The 19,907-nt window shown below is 37.0% G+C and overlaps 1 protein-coding gene across 2 annotated transcripts in view; it reads left to right on the top strand.

Annotated features, from left to right (window-relative positions):
• The first annotated feature begins 2,399 nt into the window (after positions 1-2,399).
• The window catches only part of necab1 (N-terminal EF-hand calcium binding protein 1), a 35,590-nt gene continuing 18,082 nt past the window's right edge, over positions 2,400-19,907 (top strand). Inside the window, exons 1-5 of one of the 2 annotated variants that reach the window (XM_067613026.1) lie at positions 2,400-2,635; positions 5,017-5,041; positions 6,711-6,819; positions 11,273-11,298; positions 11,556-11,653. In XM_067613026.1, the coding sequence (XP_067469127.1) occupies positions 2,549-2,635; positions 5,017-5,041; positions 6,711-6,819; positions 11,273-11,298; positions 11,556-11,653 (345 nt within the window). In that variant the 5' untranslated portion in view covers positions 2,400-2,548. The remainder of the gene's footprint in view (positions 2,636-5,016; positions 5,042-6,710; positions 6,820-11,272; positions 11,299-11,555; positions 11,654-19,907) is intronic. The other variant, XM_067613024.1, reaches the window with a different exon arrangement.

A 19,907-nucleotide genomic window follows, 5' to 3' on the forward strand; every position in this document is an offset into this window, starting at 1 on the left:
GAACTTTATTTGTGGAAAAAACTATATCAGACACAAATTATATTCAAAGATTCAAAGTAGTAGTTTACACATCTTTAAAACATGTCTGGGGGGGGATCTTTAAGTAAAAGTATAACTATTAGTAGTAACTAAAAGTTAAAGTACCCTCATTCAAAATTATGTAAAACTATAAAAGTATTATCAGCAAAATAAGCTTAAATTACCTAATTTAAAACAACTCATTATGTGGAATGGCCTCTTCCAGAGTATTATATGCACATGCGTTAATATGCATTTTAATATAGTTTGTTTGTTAGTTTAATATTTTAATATAGGCACAACTCATCGTAATGGCTTAATTACTGTTATTTCTTTTACTGTTAACAGTAACAACGCATCATATTTTATAACTTGAACATATGTTTTGTTTGAAAAATATCAATTTGCAATGTAACTAGTAAAAAGTAAAGTTGCTGTATTTTATTCAAAATAGAAATACTAATGTGCAGTGCCTCAAAATTGTACTTACTTAAGTAAATGTATTTACTGTAGTTACTTTCCACCTCTGTTAGGAAGAAAATCATCATGAATATTATAACATCATTAATCATAAACTATGCTGAAAGTATCCGCTTTGGAATGAGTCCTCATTTTTTTCCATCAAGTACAAGTAGTAATACCACAATGTACAAAGTACAGGTAAAAGTCCTGCATTCAGAATTTTACTTTCTAAGTGAAAGTACAGAAGTATTATCAGCAAAATGCATTTAAAGTATAAAAAGTACCGAGCCTATATATAATTTATATTTCTGGATTATCACTATTAACACATTAACATGTAAGCTGAATTTTCATATTAAAGTGGATCTTATTTTAAAAATGAATAAATAAATATTTTAAATTTTAAAAATTCAGTCTCAATTGTAGTGGAGTGGAATATAAAGTAGCAATTCAATACTTCAAAATTGTACGCTACTTAAGAACAGTACTTGCTTGAGTAAATGTACTTAGTTATGCTCCACCACTGACTCATTTATGCAAGTTACATTACACTTATAAATTGTAATTCATAAATTTAAATTAAGCTAAACTTTGTTACAAACAGTTACCTTATACAGGATGTCTGCATCAAAGCTTGTACTGTTATACTCTGCATCTGTATTGTTGAAAGGATACAGTATAATATAGTAGCCTGAAGGGGATCTCTCTGCTTGGCATGCTTACCATAAATTCATAATGAGTGGAGTGAAGCAGACAATATGTGCATTCATGCAACTACCACTGCTCTCCGCCTAGCTCCACCAGCTGTGGGTGCAGAAAGCCTTTAGGAGGTAGTTCTCAAAAAAAAAAAAAAAATCTTGTTGCCTCCGCTGTGAGTCTTTTTCAAAAGCTTTCTCACTGAAAGTCATAGATGTGGACATAGATTACATGAAATTATTAGTGCTTATAAATGCCCTTTGTTTACATGTTGGAGTACACTATGTGCCATCGCTGCACTCCACTAGATGGAACTGTTACACAGTTTTACAACCACTCCAGATATCTTGCAGGGTTCATTACTTTGTCTTGTATTAGCTATGTAGAGACATCCAACACATGACAAAATCAAAGCAAAATCACCACCAGGTTTATTGACTGCCAACAAAATAAAGACTTGTATGTTTTCTCACCAGATTTCTTCATTGCTTAATTTACAAACTGACATTTTAGTTAAAAATGGGCTCAATCATTGATGCTGGCGTGCAAAAGGCAATTTAAAAGGTTATACTGTTGTAGATGTAACAACTTATTGAAATAAATCAATACCAACAATACTAGGAAAATCAAAAATGATCAAAATCACATTTTTTAAAAAACTGTATAGGGAGAAAGATGTCTAGGCACAGAAAGGACATCATGAACGAGTCATTTAATTCAAGATGAATTGACCTTTTATCTGCCCTTTGTATCTTTTAACAAAAACTTGGGCTATATATAGCATTCCTGTCTGGGCATATTAGTGCTGCTCATTTGGCTGCATGTTATATTGTCGACATGTTAACTTATTTCAGTGATGCTTTCAGAGTGACTTATTTTACAATAAAGTTAATTATGCACCACGATATCACAGTGCAGGATGAGATACTTGCTTGCATGAACAGAGATGCGCTGCAACAAGCTGCAGCTTTTTGATCAGCAGCTGAGAGGAGCGCGTGCGTCAAGTCACACACAGACAGCCAGCGCGCGACAGGAAGTGCAGCTGATTTTTCTTACAAAACAAAGCATATATATTTCAGTGTTTATCATTAAAAATGCCGGTGCGCGCAGACCTAAAGCAAAGAATAGCATCAAAATGATCTGCAGTATAGTTAAATCATTTCTTTCATATTTGATATGTTACTATGGCAACGATAAAGCAATGACGTCGCTAATAAGGTTTAAATTGTGGCACTTTTAGTTGGGAAGTCGTGTGCTTTATTGCGGCTGACTTGACAGCGAGTCGCTCTTCTTGACCAGTGACTGTGATCAGATAAAAGGTTGAAGCGGACACATTCCTCTGCTGTTCACTACTGAAGACACATTTTGGGTGATGGATTGTTCAGAGGAGATGCAGCCTGTGTCCGAGCAGCCCAGCGCTCAAATGACGCTAAAGAAGGGAATGTCCATTTTTATTGATGTAAGTACAAAAAAATGTTGTTGTTTTTTTTTTTTACTTATTTTAATGCTATAATGGAGTTATTCGCACTCTTTTTGATTGAGGGCATATTGTATATGTTAATAATTCATAGCCTGTAGCCCATGAAACCATAAAAACAAGGAAAAAAGATTAGAAAAAATCTGTTCAGTCAAGTTTCAGTGATTTTATCTGCTGGAGGTTGTACATCACCTGAATTCATAGAGGGTTCCCTGCAGAAGGCGTTCATTTGACAGGACTGACCTTTAATTTATCTGCTCTGTATATATTTGTGTAAAGATTTAAAATATATATCAGTGCTTCAAACCAAATACCAAGTTAATGGATGTTAGAAGTCTACTTGGTTTGATGAAAGTCAACCAAACATACATGATATTTATAACCTTTTCAGTCTAAAAAGGTAGCAACATGTTTATCTATGTTTCTTGAAATAGCCACTAATGAGACCAGGTTTCCCACAACTTGCAGCTTTTCGTCAGATGATGAGGATTTAAATATTAATATCACATGTTATATACATATCAGTACAGCTAATGATCTTCCTCAAATGCTCCTCTCTCCTGTTTCATGATGCTTCATCCTGCCTCACTATAACATCTAATTATATTCCCCACATTCCTATGCTCTACTCCCTTGTGATATCTTAACCATAAACCTGTTGGCTGCCTTCGGTGTCTGAGGGAGACAGGGTGCACACATGAGAGCGGAGAGTTATTAAAGGTGGCGGAGCTGGATCCTACACATCAAATGTCTCATTGATGTCGAACAGGTGCTCTCTCGTCAGGCGCTGACTGACAGGGAATTCAACTATTGCTTGTCTGCAGAGGCGAGTGTTGCTTCTGTTGTTGTTTGACATCTCCTCTATTAGCTGCAGCCTCAGTCTGTGTGTCATTAAAACAGAGTCATTTCCTCCTGGAACATGTTAGATGTGCTGTCTTTCTTTTACTGATGCTGCACTCCAACTTTATTACCATATATTACAGGCAAAAGGACCATCAGACTTCTTTTCTGGGTGACATTCGTATGTTTAATTCATTGAAATATCAATTAGTATGAGCTGCGGTATGAGATGAGATAAAACTCAGTCATTGGTCCAGTTACAAAACACTGATGAAGTGACCAATCCTATCAATTTAAAGTGATTTTCAATACTATAATAATTTTCACAGGGGTTACTCTGAATGTCATACATCGGTTAATAAGAAAGAGAAGTAGACCTAGAGGAAACTAACAATTATTTTCATCATCATTTAATCTGCTGATTATTGTTTTGAGTGATTGAATAATTGTTTAGGTTATAAAACATCAGAAAACTGTGAAAAATCCTGTTCACATCACATTACTTTAAAGTTCAAGGTGACATCATAAATTGTCTTGTCCTGACCAAAGATATAAGACAATAAAAAATCCTCACATTTGAGAAGCCGACACTATCAGATGTTCACCATTTTTTGCTTAATTGAATCTCAAAATAGTTTCCTTCTAATTTCCTCTCCATAAATTAATCGATTAATCACTGCAGCTCTAGATAAAAGAAAACTGGGCTTCTTCAATATGTGATGGAAACAATCAACCTCTGTGGTCGTTTAATTATGAGGATGTGTCAGAAGGAAAAGTGACAACTGATTGTTTTAACTTAATATTTATTTATTTATTGTGTATTTATTTGTTGACCTGGGTGCCCAGCTGTTATCCCTTGCAGAGAGAAATAGAGTTGTGTATTGAATTGAAGTGATTGTAGAGATTAGAGATGAGTAACAGACAGACAGGAGCAGGATGGTTATACAGTTATGGGGCAGCAAAATAAGAGACAAAGACAGATTAGGAGGAAAATTTGAAAGAATTATGCAAAGCAGAACACAGGATAGAGCCAAGAGCTGGAGGAAGGTGGGCGTATTTTTTTTCTATTTGTATTTTTACCCCTTTGTAGCCAAGAGCTGAAGTCCTCCTTGCAGGGAAAATCTGATTGGTTGACTGATGGAAGGATTTTGTTCCCCTGGTTTTGGTTTCAAAAATTTAGATTCTGCACACGTTGGGTTGTGCATTCAGATATCACCTTGTTATGATGTGTAAATACACTCAAAGTCTGTTCAGATTCTTCTTCACATGTACAGAGAAGAGAAAGTGGGCAATGCTATTTTGAGGTTGGTGGTTCGACCCTTTTAAAGCTGACGTGGTCATTGCCACATGCCTTTCATCTCCTCTGGACTCTGGGACGGCGCTATCAATAATTTAATGACACACTGCTTTTGAGAGTGTGATCGATGATCCACACACACACACACACACACACACGTGTTTTAACTTTGATGGTGTAAAACCCTTTTTTATGACATCCCTCCTTTTCCCTTTTTTTATTACAGATTCTGCGGAGAGCTGATAAAAACGGTAAATATCTTTCAGACTCACACACAAACACACTTTTCTGTCTTTGGCGGCAGCTCAGCCCTTCTGTCCTCGTGTGTGAAAACAGATGTACTTTCTCAATGAAATTCTGATCATGACTCGGTGCTGATACTCTTTCAGTTTCCATGGAAACAGGAAACTGACCATGCAGGTCGATGTCAGAGCATTAATGAAGAAAAAACATCAAAGATTTTAAACCAGTTAGACACTTTCATTATGCAAGTCGACACTTAACGGCTTTAGAGGTGTATGATCGGAGGCTCAGAGCAAATAGGATTATTAGGAAGGATACAAGACGCCTCTATGGATCACTTAAAAACAACACACACCGCTCAAGCACATTTGTTTTCACACAAACATCAAATGCATTGTGATGAAGATTTTATATGAAGAAAACTGGAATTCCAAATTTGAATTGGTTTCCTCTTTTCATTTTAATCAGAAATGTGCTGATTTTGGTTTGAGATGAGACCGGCTCTCATTTGTGTGACTCAACACTGACAGCATCTTTTTTGTGACGAGCTAATGTGTGAAATATAACACAGACACACACACACAGTCCAAATACATTTCCGGTGTGACACGCAATGCTCAAACCTGACAGATATGAAGTGTTTTCAGACAAGAAACACACAGGAATCAGGCATCATCTGATGTTTTAACAGACCTGACACTAAAAATGACTTCCTCTAGAAACAGCTGCCCTTTTGCAAAATATATTTTGAACATGCTCAATATAAATGACCAAAAATAGCTAATCAGAATTCATTACTCCCATGGCATGACATGCTTCATTATTTATTTAATGTCCATCCCACGCTGCGAATGATTTGACTTCTTGTCGTACAGCATGATAAGAAGTCATCCCACATGTTTGTTTTTTAGTGTTTTAGTTCAAACAGCAGCACTTATACGTCAAAGTCTGTTCCAAGATTATTTCTGAAACAAACAGTGAGTCACCGTGTGCTTGATTTATGTGCATGTGCGTTTGCCTTTGTACATCCTGCAAAACAGGCTCACAGCATCTGTAGTGACATGACAGCCAAAATCCAAGCAGGTCAGCAGTGAATATTTAAAGATCAACCGCCTCATGTCACACAAATTGAAACCACTGCAGCCAGAGCTGTGAGGAAAAAAAAAACATGTGGTTGATTTTCTTCATTTTGCTGAAGTTGAGCCAGTTTGGGGCTCCTCGTTTTTAAAATCTGTTTAGTTTCACCTCATGAATAATTCATAGAGCTTGGGCCTTTTTATTCTGTTCATAATTTCAGAGCCTTAGAGCATACAAATGACTGATTGTTTGAAACTGCAATCAAGTAAGTCTAATGGAAGAAATGGTAATGATCCTGTACATTCACAGTGTTGTTTATACTGATAAAAAAAGGAAAAATGTTACAATGTGGAGTTTTTTTGTTACGTTTTGTTTCCTAAATGGAAGGGAACTAAATCTACACACTTAATACCTCTTTTTTGCTGATTTGAGTCCTTGTTTTTTATGCCCGTCTTACCTGCAGATGTATTCTTTTGTCATTTCGAATCATAAAGCTCGTTTGACCAAAACAAGTCCTTGATTTATACATAGGATGTTGCAATCCTGACTGAGCTGTCTTGACACAGCGTTGACAAGCTACATTTGTGCTCTGTCCCCCAGATGATGGGAAGCTGTCCTTTGATGAGTTCAAAGCCTACTTCTCTGACGGAGTCTTGACAGCTGAGGAATTGAAGGAGCTTTTCCACACTATTGATACCCACAACACAGAGTAAGTTTTATTATTATTATACATTGTTTTATTACATGCTGGACAGAATTGAGATATGTTTGACAGATAGAAGATGATGAATTGGATACAAACTCAATCTGTTTTGGACTAAATTGAACAGTATGCTATTATATTCTGTGTTCTGTGCGCTACTGTATGTGCCATGAACAGGATCCTGACATGTTTTTTAAACAAAGCTGGACACATTCAGCCAACCGTAAAGCTTTATAAGAAATCCTGTTGGGTGTGTTTATTATTGTATTGTGCAGAATATAATATGAAACATCCAAAAGACAGTGTCTCTTGTCATACGGCATGAAATATTTATAGGATTTGGGCCACCCTGGTAAGAATCTTCTATGTATTCATAAGCTCAGTATTGTTTAAGTGGTGACAAGCAAACCAAGATGTGAAGAAAAGCACTCCAGGCAGCGAGCTTGTGTGTTCTCTCTCTCTGCAGGACACAGGAGACTCATGTCAAACCAATCTCTCTGCTCGCCTGTCTCACATTCTTATTTCTTACATCTGAAGATTAAAGACAGGTGTGACGTGTGTACAGTATTGTATTATTGCAGTACAACAATACTCCTTAACTATTGTCACTATTGCTACTTCTGGGTCCTCAAACACATCACCAGATTTGCTACCCTATAAGCTACTACAATAGCAACTTACCAAGAATTAACATAAGAGACATCCCCTAGCAACCACTACATAGCAACACACATAGAAACTCTGCAAAACACCATAGCAACCAGCAGACAACCACTTGATACTACTATAGCAACCAACAACCACTTAGTAAGATTCTAACAACTGCATATCAACCACACAGAAATGTATGCATGCCAGCACATTAAAAAACAACATATTTAAAGTTTTATCTCATAATTACAAATACATGCACACATACTTCATCACTGCCAATGCTGTCGTAGTGGAGGGACCTCAGAAATCCTTTCTTTTCATGCAAAGTGAGGCAAGACAGGGAAAGCTTATATGTATGACGCATTTCATATACAAAGACAATTCAATGTGCTCAATATAATGCATTAAAACAATAAATTCAAGCAGCAGACATTTGTTTCATGTCGTTCCCCATCTCTCTTTCCCTTTGTTTCCTACTGTTGCTGTCTAGTAAAGGCTTAAAATAACCCCAAACATATATCAAAAAACGTAGATTGAAAAGATAGAAACAATCTTAAAAGAAAATAAAAACATAAAATTAAGAAATTAATACTAAATTGGCAAAGATGTAAGTGCAAGGTGAATGATGATGTGTGCTTACAGTTCAGCCAAAGGCAATGGAAAATATAAATGTTGTTTTTGCATGTTTTTGTTACTTACTGGGTATTTTATTGAATGTATTAGTCAGTTATATAAGTCCTACTTATTTATGGTATTTGTCATGGTGTTATATCCCGTTGTTCTGATCCACAGGTTCAAAAAGGGTCTAAAATCACAGTATCAATGCTTCTGTTCAATATGTCTTGAATACAAGGTTTTATAAATCAGAGGATCGACTGGGTCCAGCCGCACTCCTGCAGTTTAAGAGTGCTTATTGAACGGCATTGACTGCACCCCTTGTTCAGCTTTGTAGGCAATTTGTAAGACTCTCTTTGATACTTGTGGTTCCCAGTACAGCAGCAGAATCCTCCTAACAACCACGGAGGAGGCAGGAAAGGGATCACAGGCTGGCAGAAATGAGCTGAGGTGATGCTGAAATGATTGAAACTAAAATAATACCCTGATATCCTGGAGGAAGACTTGTTGGCGAATTATTTTGCAGGTAAATAGAAGGTTATCCGCACCCTCATGGATAGCTGTTGTCACAGTTCAATAAACTTCAAGTGAATAACAGCAGAGGAAAGTCTACAGTCATGCAAGCTGCTCTGTCAGGCTTAAGTTAGCAAGATTACTTGTGATTTTTTAATATTGTTCTTACTGTCAACAAATCTCATGTGCAGAGCCAAACAAAAGAAGTAAACAAAAAAGTATTTTGTGTATCCAAAGCCTGATATATCGTATTCCTTTGTGCCCAAAACTACTAAAAACACATCAATGAGCCACACTGCTGCACTTTCACATCACAGAAAGAAAAAAAACACCTTTAAAAGTTTAATGTGATTTGCATGTATCCTTTGAACAAACCCTACTGGGAACTTTGATATTATGATGTTAGTATGATCTTACAGTATCCTAATTGTGAAGAAAACTCCAAAAGCTGTTAATCTGCAGCATTACCCAACAAACAGCAGGACAGCAGTGACATTTAGTGAGGTCAAAGTTTGGTTAAGCATTAGCTGTGATAAATGTCACAGATTATACTTTGTTTTCATTTGAGAATATTACAAGTTACGCGCTAGACTGCATTCATCTAGTCCTCATACACAAGTAAAATGAAAAATAATACATTTAAAATGGGTAAAAAAAACAATGAATAAATGAGCTAATTTTCACTGTGGTCCTTGATCTTTTGAAGGATGAGGCAGCAAAATGACAGATGATCTCCAGGTCAGATGAGACAGAGTCACAAAACAAGCAAACAATTAAAGCAAATTTTACTTGTATGATTGACTATTTAAGAACGATTTCTTTATATAACAGTTTTTTCAACTGTCTTAGTCTTTTAAGACAAATATTATGAGAAAGAACTGTTTCCAAAGAACGGGTGCTGTTTATGCATTTTGAAACTACAAAATTTACACAATGCACATTTACAGATTTGACTACACATTCACAAATCTAAGTACACTTGCAAATCTGAATACACATTTGTAGATTCCTGTACACAATCACAATGCGCAGTTTCACAAATCTCCATACACATTTGCAAATAATTCTGCTACAATAATACAAACACCATTTCTGAACGAAAAGGCTGCTCTTCCTCTAGTTTTTGCGGAGATTCTCTACTGTTGAAAAGACAATGTCCTCAAATGAAAATGGCTCCTTTCTTTATGGTTTAAGAAATATATTACGGTGTGCCTCAAGGGTCAATTGTGGGTTCTTTTATGTTTTCTCTGATATGATGAAGGAGTCATGGTGTTTCACTTCAAACAGATTTTCGGGGATGATTGAATGCTCAAAGGGAGGAAGATGAGACACTCAAACAATCTCTCTGATGATTATGAACAACATAATGTTTATCATGTTTATCCATGATACCATTAGTATACTCATCATGAATGTATCATAATTTAATTATGTCAGCCATTTATAATGATGTATTTCATATATATCAAGAGCAAAATTAGATGCAAAAACAAATGTATATGGAGCTTCACTGGATGATAAACCAGCATGAAGCACACTTCTGGGTCCCTATAAGACGACCACAGAGGGAGGCAGATGGTAAAGTTGTTAAGAAGTAATTTGGAAGTCTTAAATCGAATCCTGTATTGATTAAAGAATGAGTCATCAAGCTGTAAGGTGTGTCTGACAGGCTGGCTGAACCACTCAGTCTGATGTCGAACACTGACAGTTAATATATGATACTTCTTACATGTGAGTAATCAAGAAACGTGCATAATTAGTGGCATTAATCATATTTCTGTTTGGTCAGTAAAAGTATAGCATACATTTAGATTCTGCTAATGTAGAACATCTGCTTTCTGTCCTGATTACCATCCATCATGTTTTGTATACTGTTTACAACATTATTCAGTGCTTCACTTGTGTGTAGTCCATTAGTACATAATGTACCTTAAAATGTCAAAACAGCCAAGTTTTGAGCCACACAAGTAAGAGCTTTTCAGTTTGTTACCCAGTTTAATGTCTAACCTCTGATTTACCTCCTCTGCTCTCAATCGTCCTCTGTGGCTCTAAGTGTTTTCTCCTGTTTGGACTGATTGATTGCTGCGGCACTTTTCCCTTGTGAATGACAGCTACAATTTGTGTGGAATAGAGTTAAAATCCAGTGTAATTCCCCAGCGTCCTTCACTATAACAAGGATGAAAATGTTTCCTTTGTGTGACTTGAAGCTTGGTGTACAGGGGATATAATGTGTCCACTTGTGTCCCCTCTTAACCTTTACTTTTTATCTTTTATTCTTCTTTTCTGTCTCTCTCTGTTTTTGTGTCTTTTACACACACACACACACACACACACACACACACACACACGTACAATCAGACCTCCCTAAAACACATTCATATATGGACATTCATCAAATTTCCTCCAGGCTTTCTGTTGATGAATTCACTCACTAACCTGCTGGTCTCTCATGCAGCACCTTGGGGAAAAAACAACTAAATTATTCAATTATTCATAACATACTTTGCTTGTTCCTATTTGTCATCACACAATGATTCACCAAATTATAGTGAGTCAAGGGAGAGTTTTTGTAGGGATAAAACCTGCTGTAACCTTGGAAACTTCTGTTTTTGAGGAATTCTTGATTGTACTGCTCTGATTTATTTTAAATATATCTCTCTCTTTTTTTGTTTTGCAGCAACGTGGACACTGATGAACTCTGTGGTAAGTTATTTATGAGAGTAACGTAAAGCTGGTGCTGGTATGCTACTAGCTTAACAAGAGACTCAAATGCTATTTGACATTTCCCAGCACAAGTAAAGAACCATGTAGACGTTGTCACATCCTCTCTGACCCAAACGCTTGGAGGCTATGTCACTGAAGTGTCACACTAACGCTGTTTCAAACACCTGCAGCCTTGTCGTAGTTGCTTAACTCACCAAACATTTCTTTCTTTCTTTTTTGGTCTTTCTCCCGTGAAGAGTATTTCTCCCAGCACCTCGGTGAATATGAGAATGTTCTGGCTGCCTTAGAAGACCTGAATATGTCCATACTGAAGGCGATGGACAAAACAAAGAAGGTAAGATAAAAATGAAAACGTCATTTGGAAGATAAACCTGCTTTTCTCAACAGGACATACAAGGGGTCAGCACAAAGCGAGTATCTGTAGTTATATATTCAAGGTTGTAGATGAAGGCTGCTTCATTTTCCCTAACTTCAGCTCGTCAGTTTCCTTTACTGTCAAGTCAAACAGGTTTACAGGCTTCATGAGTTAAAAATAACACCTGTGATGAAAAGTTATTCAGAATGAACCTCACCAAGTGTCTGAATATCTAATCTCTATCTACACCTTCATGTTTGTAGAGCCTGTTTGTTTACATTTTAGTTAATCTGCATCATTGAAAGTCATGCCGCTTTAGCTACTAGCTGTTCCTGTTTGCACTGTACAGACAAATATCACCTGGATTACTTTGATACTGAAGGAAAAGTCTGAATCTGATGAAGAAAGGTCATCATATACATTTCTGAATAGATTTCTCAACATTTATCTTTCTTGGGATCTTGACACCCATGTGAAGAAGGAGTTAGCCTTGTATGTATGATGTCTGTGTGTTTTGATTTGAGTTATGTCTCTGAAAAGAACATTTGTGGCAAATTGTGCCAAATCAAGAGATGTGAAAAAAATCAGTTTAAATTTGAATGCTGTTTGTATCTATTATTTTTGACAAAAACAGAACAAAGAAACTAAAGGAAAATGGTCATCATAGATAAAGTAAAATGCTTAACATCATGTAAAAGACAGGAAATGGAAAGAAAATGTGATACATTACAGAATCAAAGCCTGTAGGTCTTTTATGTCCATGATTGTCCTTTAAAGTCATAGAGGTCCTCATGATCCATGACCTTGACTCACGCAAAGCTATTATACTGTTAAGGAAGGTAAGATTTTCCACTCAGTTATAACCTAAAATCCATTCTGTCAGCTCTACCACAGAAATATATAAAACAAAGTTCTCCAAACAAAATAAATACATAGAAAAGAATCACTTAAGATTCAAATAAAAAATCCAGTTTTTCCCTGAATGATGTGTTCTTATTTGTTTACATCCCTGTGACACACTCACACACCCACCTACTCCTCCACACGCTATGCATCAAACTGACATCTCATGCCGTACATGTAACGGTAATAATAGGAAATGTTTGATTTACTCACAGTAGGGCCTGAGCTTCTAGCTGCAAATCTCTCCCAGCATGCTCCTCTGCTGTCCAGCCGGCTTCGTCAGATCTCCCATTAGTCAGATTTCCATTACAGAGCCAAAAAGAACGAACCAGGCTTATTCATACTACTAATTATCCCCCAGAACAAAACATGTTATGAATTCTTTTTGGAATTGTAGCCAATATTGATGGGGAATTAAATGGGCTGTGGTTGTTTTAACAAACAAATATTGCTTTTGATCATACATTGAAAAAAGCTTTATTTCCTCTTGATCTTACTGTAGAGCTGCAGCTATGGCAAAGTATCTTTCACATTATCAGAGGGAGGAGAAATAGAAGGATGAGAATGGTGAGGGAGGGCAAGTTGAACAGACAGATGAAGGTAAATCAGAGATGATAGAAGAAAAGAGAAAGGACAAATAATGAAGAAAGATGGGAAGAGGACGTGAGGATTAGATGTGGCTTATTAAATCTGCAGGAAGAGCCTCATTTTCTTTCCACCACTCTCTCTTTTTTGTCTGTGTCCTATCTCATCTGGCACATACTGTATGACACATGTTGTGAAGCTTAAATTGCCCCTCAGATCTGCACTGAAGCACACACGACTCTTTGTGACTCCTTCAGAAGCAGAGTGTGGGAGTCAAACCGTTCATTTGTCAGCAGCAGTTTTTATTAGTACAGGATGAGGTAACACATAATGACATCCAACTTCAACACCTTTAAACTACAGTGACAAAGATACATATATATTTTAGTTACTGTGTGGACGTGTTGGGCAACACGTACGTGAGCAACATAAAGCCTTTGTTTATATTACAGAAAAGAGCAGAATGATTCATAAGGTAGATTCAAAAAAACACAACAACAACTTAAAGATTTAGTTGAGTTACAGACATTATTAGTTATGTTCAGGACAAAAAGCAGAATATACCCAGAAAATTTACAGAAGTTGTTTGTTTTTAGTTCAGAGGACGAGGACCATAGAAGGACATATAATTTTAAGCATCAGTATGTGCTGACTACTTTAAAGCAGATGTGTATTTCAGTTGTTGGCATCAAACTGTGGTATTCTCTACAGAATGATTTAAAGGATTGTATAAATATCTTTCAGTTCAAGAACATGTATAAAGAAAGAATAATTAGACTATATAAAGTTGTCAGGTAATGGGTTTCCTTAGTTGATGGTGAACTATTGTGTATGGCTTTTGATTCTTTTTTTCTTGTGTTACTGTATGTATTGGTTGTTCAGTAAACATAATTGACAGACCATCTATTTCTATTGTTTATTTATGTCTTGAGTAAGGGGCAGGCAAAATGAGATTTTCTTCTCCCTGCTGTTTTTCGGTCATAGAATATGTAAATTGAGTTGTGTTTTGATCGTGAATTGTTTTTTATTTCTTTTCTGGATCTGTGCATTACCATGAGAGGAACAAATAATGAATGAAAGATACATGGCAACTGCAGATAACGGTTTAGCCAGTGTTTGGACATCAATAGTCTACAGCCATGATAGCAGATCTGAGGCTGTACAGGAGACTCTCGACAACTATGACCTGTAAGGAGATGATCATGTGACCAACGCAGATAGCCGAGCAAACATTTTTTCCAACGAGCTAATCTGAGGTTTGTTGTTTTCTTCTGCACTGGCATATAACTGCATCCTCTTTAATATCTGATATTTCTCTGAACAGACATTCTGATCAGAGTTTATGGAAGTCTTTTGCTGCACGACAGATCCACACATTAAAGAATTACAACTTCTGTTGATAAAACTATGAGGTTGGAAAATAATACTGAGGGGATCTTGTCACGGTGCAGGCCCATGCCCTCAAGAGAGAAACACATTGGCTCTTAGCTAGCAAGTTGACCCTATTGCTTAGTGGTTAGCACAGTTGTTCATGGTCTGGGGTTTGAGACCTGGTGTGGGAGCCGTCCTTTGCTATAGATCTGTAAATGTCATTTTTAAAATCTGATTTCATTTGACGTCATGTTTGCATGAATATTCACTATGAATATGTCTGGCATAAGTGTTTAGTTTGTTTCTCATCATTTAAACATTTGTAAAAGTTTTGCATTGTTCCAATCACCATTTATCCAAACCAAATAGACATGAAAGAATAAAGAAATATGACAGGTTGGTCTTTTTCTCTTTGCTGTAGAGTTTTATTCATTTTCCACAGATAGTTGTGTTTTGTTCTTCTTCACTGTTTACCTCATGTCACAGTACAGCTAGACAAGCAAGCACAGCTACAGAAAACTAGCCTATTAAACTCCGTCAGTCACGCAATTCCCTCCCTGCAGGCCGTAGTTGTCTGTTGATGGTCTCCCGAGGCTGTACACATAACAGTGCATTGAGCTAATCGCTAATGTCAGCATGCTAACATGCTCGCAGTGACAATACTAACATGCTGATATTAAGCAGGTACTGTGTAAAGTTTAACATGCTCACAATCTTAATTTAGCTTATTAGCATAACATTTGCCAATTGGCACTAAACACAAACAGCTGAGGCTGAAAGGAATGTCATTAGTTTTGCACATATTTAGTCATGAATGAAAGTATTGGACAGTAAAGAAATCAATCCAAAATCCATCACTGAAATCCATCCAAAAGCTGTTCGGACATTTCAGTCAAATCCACAAATTTGAACCTAATGCTAGTGCTATAGAGGAGGATTACCAAAGTCTTTAGGCTACATCATCAAGGAACCCTGAATATTTATACAACGTTCTGTACCAGTCCATCTGGTGGATGTTACAGGATGAGCGAAAACGTTGACCTTCTGGTGGCACTAGACGAAAAGTCAGGGAATCACCAAAGTCATCAGAAGTCAACCTTTGGGCACCATGAATATTTGTACCAAATTTCATAGTAATCCATCTAATAATTATTAATATATTTCAATAAAAGCCATAAATGTCAGTCAGCCTGTATTGGTAGAGTTAAAGTCAGTACGTTTCATCATTTTGGGTTCATGAATGTACAAAATTTCATGACAATCCATTCAGTGGTTGAGATATTTTGATCTGGACCAAAGTGGTGCACCATCCCTAGGGCCACACTGCTGCATGGCTAAAAAGAGAGCAATGTGGGGAGATTATAAAACAGCTTAGAGCGTAAATAAATGAAGTTGCAGAAAACCAATTTAGACCCTTGAAAGACATTTTTCACTCCAAGAAAATGACATTTTTCCTGAAAAAGGTTTCAAAAAGTCAGGACTTGAAGGAGCACAGCAGTGATTTATATGAGTCTGAAATTCAGCCTTTATTTCTGCAAAGGAAATGAAACATACAGATACTTTTGCAATCCCTTTGCAATCTTTCAAAGTTGTGATGAGGTGTGAAAATCAAATAGCACCTCAAATCATTTTCTGTACCAAAAGAGAACAGTCTGCATTCAGGCAAGCAGGAAGTGAGACAGCAGGAGAGACAGCGCAGGCAGTATGGACACATTTCAAGGTCATGCCACGCGAAAAGGAATGACTCACCTGTACTTGCTGAGCCTTAAGTCAGCTCTCAGGAAAACCACCTAAATTAATCTCACAAATCAGTTTATTTCCATACATTCATCACAGTTGTTCCCTCACAAACACACACCATCAATATTTGAGATCAAATGAAAGCACATTACTCTGCAGCAATTGAACAGAAGTCATGATTTAATAACCAAAGCAATAGCTTTAAAATTTAATTTATTTTCTGGATTATGAAAGAGAGAGAGGATTTCACACTGCTGATGTCTCCCCAGACACCAGAAGCGGTTAGTGTTTACTACTTGAAGCTTAATTCATAGTTCTCTCCTCTACAAAGTGTGTGTGACACCATTAAAGATTTCTGTGACCTTGCAATGAGAAAGCAGCACAAGAAAGAGACCAAAGTAAAGTATGACGTGCTGTATTTCACTGTCTGTGAGCAAGTATTGGCTGAGCAAGGAGGAGAACAGATGCTGCATTAGTCACAGACTAAAGCTCGGTCGTCTCTGTTGAACCGTGTGTATCTGAGTGGGTGGTCTGGCCGTGGATGTGTGTGAGGGGGCAGACTGCATGCGTATTAATTTGTGAGGTGTCTTGCATTGGAATTGTTAGTGTGTATTTTTATGTGAGCTCATGTATGCACACGCTCATGTATGTGTGCGTATCAGTCTGCTTTTGTGTGCCCGCATCAAACATCCATGCAGATGTGCGTAGGAGCTGGATCAAGATCGTGCATCTAAAACGGAGCCAGATATGTATACAAATCTGTTTGGAGACACACAGGGTTTCATTGTGCACAGATATTCCTGCCAACGCTATTTACGGCCTTCCCATACACAACCACCTTCATATTTGACTTCCAAGCTTCCCTGACAGACATCAGGTGTTTCTCATCTGCAGCTGGTGGAAGCTGCTGTGCTCTCACACTTAACACTGCTGTAGTATTAAGAGCACCAAGAATGAGGTTTTCATTCATGGAAATAAAGTAAAATAATCACAAAAAACTCTGTGTTTGGCATGGAAACCTAAAGCAAATAAAAGATACGTATGTTCTCTTTATCTTAATTCATCTTAATCTGCACCAAGAACCAGCTGCACCAGCTGTTCATAAATTCAAACTTAGCCTAATTAAAACTTATGTGTTACTTAATCTTACTAAGTGGAAATTTAGGCATCATTACATTGCACCACAGAAACCAGTTCTTACTTAGATTACTGAATATTTACACCCAGTAAGCATATGGTAATCAAGTCTTTCCCACTCAAATAAACTTTTTGAATACTGCCAATTTCTCCATGTATGCTCACATAAATAAGTGATACTTACATTTACAAAGAATCAATAGTTAATTTTAATATTTTTGCCCACCAATGTCACAGCTTGTGATGCTGCAGTGACCTTCTGTTAATGTAGTTGATTGCTTTGGATTGGACAGTGTTTTCTAGTCCTCGCTTAGCTAAAAGACATTCCTGAGTTTTGATGATGCAATAACCTAATTTAGTAAATCACTATTTTAAAACTAGTTAGTAGTTACTAAGAATTTAGGAAGGACTTTACTCACTAATATTTTAAGGAATATCTGGTGCAAACCAATCCCATTTCTCAAGTTCTGGCAAATCACATCAAAGTTGTAAAGTATTTCAATCATTGCAATCAGGATTTTTAAATACTGAGGTAAAGACATTTGGCAGAAGCAGGGTAGGTATGATTGCGGGAGATGGGTGGGGGGTGCGTCACTATAAAGCTAAAATAGTCTGATTTTACAGTTTAAAGTCTGAAGTAGAAAAATGTAGAAACTAAGAGCCACTGCCATCAACAAAGCACTCATTTAACCTTTGGTACAACTGAAAATGAGAGATCAAACGAAACAAAAAAAATCAGGCGGACCTTCGGTTGTTTAAAATGGCCACACACACACACACACACACACACACATCACAGGAGGTAATCTATGCTCAGATGGCAGACAGGAGACTGACCTTTAGCAGTTTTGTTGTGACTCACTCTCAGAGTGAATGTGCATCTATGTGCATGTGTATGTGTGTGCTTTATCAAGGGATAAAACTATGACCGACTGTGGGTTTTAGCGACACTAGCAGCGTGGCTCAAGGAAATCACCAGCAGGTCAACGTTCTCACTTAATTTGGTAAAGATGTTCGTCATCCATTGACTGTATATAAATATACAGTCTATGATTTAAGACCAAAAACCAAAAACCAAAGGTGATGACATTCCCATCAGCTCCAGCTGTACTTTGTGTTTAATTTTAAGTAGTAAATGTTAGTATGCTAACACACTAAGCTACAACGGTATGATTAACATTATACCTGATTAGCAAGTTTGCATTGTCATCATGGCTGCAGGCTTTTAGTCTTGTTAAAAGACGACCTGCTGCACTGCAGAAAGATATTTTGTGTATTTTGTTCTTGTGGAAAAATGAGTTTAAGTTTTTTACTTCCACATCTCAGGACAGTTTGGTGATCAGGTATATTGTTAGATATGACCGAGAAGAAAAGCTTGACTCTAATGACCTGTTCTGTATTCTAGACAAGCTGGTGACAGCTCTGCTTTCTCACGGGAGACTCCTGCTCAGCATACTGTAATTAGTGTCTGTGTGTGTTTGTGTGTGTGTGTGAGCACTTCCAAAAGGCCATCGATAAAGACACAGCTTTTTAAAATCAAACCATCCTTAATGTACTTTTGAAGATAATTATCATTACACCCCCCAGCCTCCCCCAAAAAATACTTCCACATCCATGTTTCCTGTCTATCTCCCTCTTTATCTTTCTGTCACAAACACACTAACACACATGCACACAAATCTCTATTGATGCATTAGTCATTCTCCAATCCAACTTGCATTAGCATTTCCCTTCAAACCCTTCATTGTTAGTCGAGTGTACAAACAGTCGCAGAGCTCAGAAATGTGGGAGCAGGTGCGGTGTGCAAACAGCGAACTCGCCATGCATCACTCACTCCCCTTTGATTAGATCTAAAACAACACTGAGCCGTGCTGCTCTGGTCCAGGCATAGCAAATGATGCCTCTCAAAAATGTCACTCAGTTGGATGTTTTTTTTCCCCTCAGCTGTCTATGAAAAAATAAATGTACCCCTGACTCAGAAAATGACCATTAAAAATATTACCAGGCTGAGGCTGGAATACTTGGTGTGGAGGAAATGTATTTCTAAGAGCTGACTTTGATTAAAGGTGGGGGTGATTGTTGTACATTTTTAATGTTATTTTTAAAATGCTGTTCAACATCATAGAACATGTAAACCCAAAATGATACAGACACCTGTTGGGCCAATCAGAAACAAGATGCATCATCAAGAGTCAAGAACTTTAGTGGTATAATTTAATATTTTCACAGCTAGAAAGTCAAAAATGACGTCAGAATGATGATGTCAGAATTATTTCTTTAAAGCTGCACTAATCAATATTTTTAGTAACAATGGATAAAATGACTATGTGCAGTATAAAATATGTAGGTCATAATAATAAACCCACAGATTATTATCACAAGATTCTGCAGTTTCTCTCAAGTTTACGGACCTTTTTATCGTCTTTCAGTTTATTGTTTTGTTTTTACAGCCTGCAACTTTACTGCTTAGTTCACTCTCTCAGCTCTCATCGACCCC

The sequence above is a fragment of the Thunnus thynnus genome, chromosome 15, assembly GCF_963924715.1.
Source record: "Thunnus thynnus chromosome 15, fThuThy2.1, whole genome shotgun sequence".
Taxonomy (NCBI): domain Eukaryota; kingdom Metazoa; phylum Chordata; class Actinopteri; order Scombriformes; family Scombridae; genus Thunnus; species Thunnus thynnus.